This window comes from Cynara cardunculus (genome assembly GCF_001531365.2).
Source record: "Cynara cardunculus var. scolymus isolate 2C chromosome LG 9, CcrdV1, whole genome shotgun sequence".
In the NCBI taxonomy this organism is placed as follows: Eukaryota; Viridiplantae; Streptophyta; class Magnoliopsida; order Asterales; family Asteraceae; genus Cynara; species Cynara cardunculus.
Genome location: NC_037536.1, coordinates 5,146,159 through 5,149,282, shown reverse-complemented (window position 1 = coordinate 5,149,282; position 3,124 = coordinate 5,146,159). Strand labels below are relative to the sequence as shown.

At 37.0% G+C, this 3,124-nt stretch overlaps 1 protein-coding gene across 1 annotated transcript; it reads left to right on the top strand.

Annotated features, from left to right (window-relative positions):
• The first annotated feature begins 386 nt into the window (after window positions 1-386).
• On the top strand, window positions 387-1,883 carry LOC112517693 (zeatin O-glucosyltransferase-like). The gene has a single exon (XM_025125079.1). It carries the CDS (start codon window positions 387-389, stop codon window positions 1,791-1,793), a length of 1,407 nt encoding a protein of 468 aa, XP_024980847.1. The 3' UTR covers window positions 1,794-1,883.
• The last annotated feature ends 1,241 nt before the right edge of the window (window positions 1,884-3,124 follow it).

Here is a 3,124-nt window from a genome sequence, read left to right as displayed (position 1 = left end):
AATAGTTAATTTGATACTAATATCGATATATTTTTGTCAAATTTTTATGATATCTTCAAACATATATTTTATTCAAAAATAAAAACATTATCGCTTTCTTAAAATCACATAGAGCCATATTATAACATCGACTGAGATAAAGAATAAAATGAAATATTAAAACTACGATGTATCTCGCTGCATTGCACGAATACGCTTCTAGTATGATATAAAAACAATTACCGTTATAAGTCAATTTCTTGATCGCGTTGTCATTTATGTCTAACGTTCTTTAAAACATTGCAAACATTTATATAGAATATATTTTTTATTTTATTAATTATTTTATGTCTTTTCTTCATCCTTAATAAAGGCCTCGGCAGTGAAGGTAGCTAATAATCCAAAAAATGGGTAGCCAGGAGCACAGTGGCGCTATATGCGGTTCGGTGGCGGAGGTGGTGGTGGTGATGGTGCCCTTCTTAGCTCATGGCCATCTCAACCAGCTCCTCCACCTCTCCCGCCGTATATCCTCCTATAACATCCCCGTCCACTTCGTCAGCACCACCAGCCACATCCGCCAACTCCGTTCCCGCCACCACGATTCCGGTCAATACTCCGCCGGCTCCAACTCCATCCATTTCCACGAGTTCCCAAACCCTCCCTTCACTTCTCCTTCCGACCATTCCATTCCTTGCCACCGACAACCCGTTTTTGACTCAACCCTCCATCTCCGCCGCCCAGTAGCCGACCTCATAGTTTCTCTCTCCACCACCACCAGGAGAGTCGCCGTCGTTCATGACTTTCTGATGTCGTACGTCGTCCAAGACGTCCAAGATATTCCAAACGCCGAGACTTACATCTTCACTCCCCTCTCCGCTTGCGCCACCTTCTGGTTAGAGTGGGAGAGATATGACAGACCTTTTCCGGTGGACTCAGAACTTCTGAAACGAATTCCGTCCGGTGATGGAGCTTTCTCGCTTGAGTTTTTAAAAGATGTGGAGATTCAATACCCACTTATGAATTCTCACGTTGGAGAGTTAATCGATTCATCAACAGTTATTGAAGGTGAATATCTTGAATATTTAGAGAGAAAAGAACTCAAAGGGACCAAGAAACTTTGGGCAATCGGGCCATTAAACCATGTTAACAAATCATCAGCGACGGTTTCTGAAACCCGTCACAAATGCTTGCGATGGCTGGACTTACAGCCTACTAACTCCGTCATTTATGTGTCGTTTGGGACCACAACGACCTTTAGCGACGAACAAATTAAAGAATTGGCTATCGGACTAGAGAAAAGCCAGCAGAGGTTTGTGTGGGTGGTTCGAGCCGCGGACAAAGGTGGCGTGCTCAGTGACGAGCCGAAAATGGTGGAGTTTCCGGATGGGTTCGAAGCAGCGGTGGAAGGGCGGGGATTGGTGGTTCGTGAATGGGCACCGCAATTGGAAATTTTGGGACATTTAGCAACGGGTGGGTTTATAAGTCATTGTGGGTGGAACTCGAGCAYRGAGAGTATATCAACYGGYGTRCCAATGATCACKTGGCCRATSCATTCTGATCAACCATGGAACGCGTTTTTGATCACGGATGTTCTTAGAATTGGATTGGCGGCGTACGATTGGGAACACAGAGACAAGTTGGTGACGTCAGTGGTGGTGGTGGATTTGATTCGAAGACTAATTGATTCGAGGGAAGGGGAGGAGATGCGGAAGAGGACGGCAGAATTGGCGGATTCCGTTCGGAGATCGGTGGCCGACGGCGGTGTAAGTCGTAAGGAGATTGATTCCTTCATTTCCCATATTCGCAGGCAGTGACAACTTATGTACCCAAAAAGAATCATGTAACGACGCTTAAGAAGGTCCCTTAATTTTCATTTGCATGGTAACACTTTCAATTTTCAGTTATATTAAAATATTCCCGGGCCGAGCCATAATTCTTTATTAGAAAGGGGCAGGTTACCATCCAGGATAATATAATATAAGGGGTGGTTTGATAGTTATTGAATGATTTTGTACAAAATAATTAAGAGGCTTTCATGATATAGTGCAAAATAAAATATAATTGTTTGGTAATTGCTTACGATAAAATTAGGGTGTTGAATGGTTAAGTGAGGTCCATGATACAAAATCATTCAGAAGGTTTTAGAACCATTAAAAGACAAACCTTTTTTTGTCAAACAAAATTCAATTCTTAATGAAACTATTAAGAGATAAACAAACAACCCATAATTATTGTTTAGTAAATATTTTATATTAAACGTGTAAAAAGACTATTGTACCCCTGTGTTGATGATAAGTGGTAATAAAAATATATCGTGTAACATATGTTTTGAATTGAGTCCAAAATAGCGTTTAAAAGCATATTAATATGAAATTTGTTGGTGAAAATGTAAATAAAAGGTAAATGAAAAAAAAGTTATTTTGAGAATGAAGTACAAGGTAAGCATATTTAATAAATGACAATATGAAAGCATATTTTTGATCATTGAACATAAAAATCCAAACTTTTCTTTATTTTATTTTTTTTACAAAAATATATATTTAAAATATATGAAAATATTCACATGATACATAGATAGACGAATGATTGTTTGATAATAAGAGTTAAATGTGAGAAGCATAAAAATATATCTAGACCCTTGATCATTTTTAATCTCACACCTACTTTATGAATTGGGCTTCTTAACGGAATTGATCTGGTGCATCTCATTAGAATTGATCTTCAATTAGGATTGATCGAAGAGTGAAAATCTCTTCTTACCCTTCTTCTATAACTTTCATTTCACTGGAACCCAACCCTATATATATATATATATATATATATATATATATATATATATATAGGAGCGTTCAAATAAAAACCTGCCCCATTTGTGTAAACCGTGTAAACCGTGTAAACCAATCTCATCCATCCATTTTTTTTGATCAATGGTCAAGATTAGTTTACTTTATTTTAGGAAATTAAAAAATATATATTAAAAATTTATTTTATTTCAACAGTAAGGGCAAAAATGATAAACAAAATTTAACATTTGGTAACATCATTTTCGATATTAATGACACTATTTTCATTTTTTAAAACAATATATTATTTTTAACTTTAAATCACATCCATCAATAAAACATATAAAAAAATGAATATAACA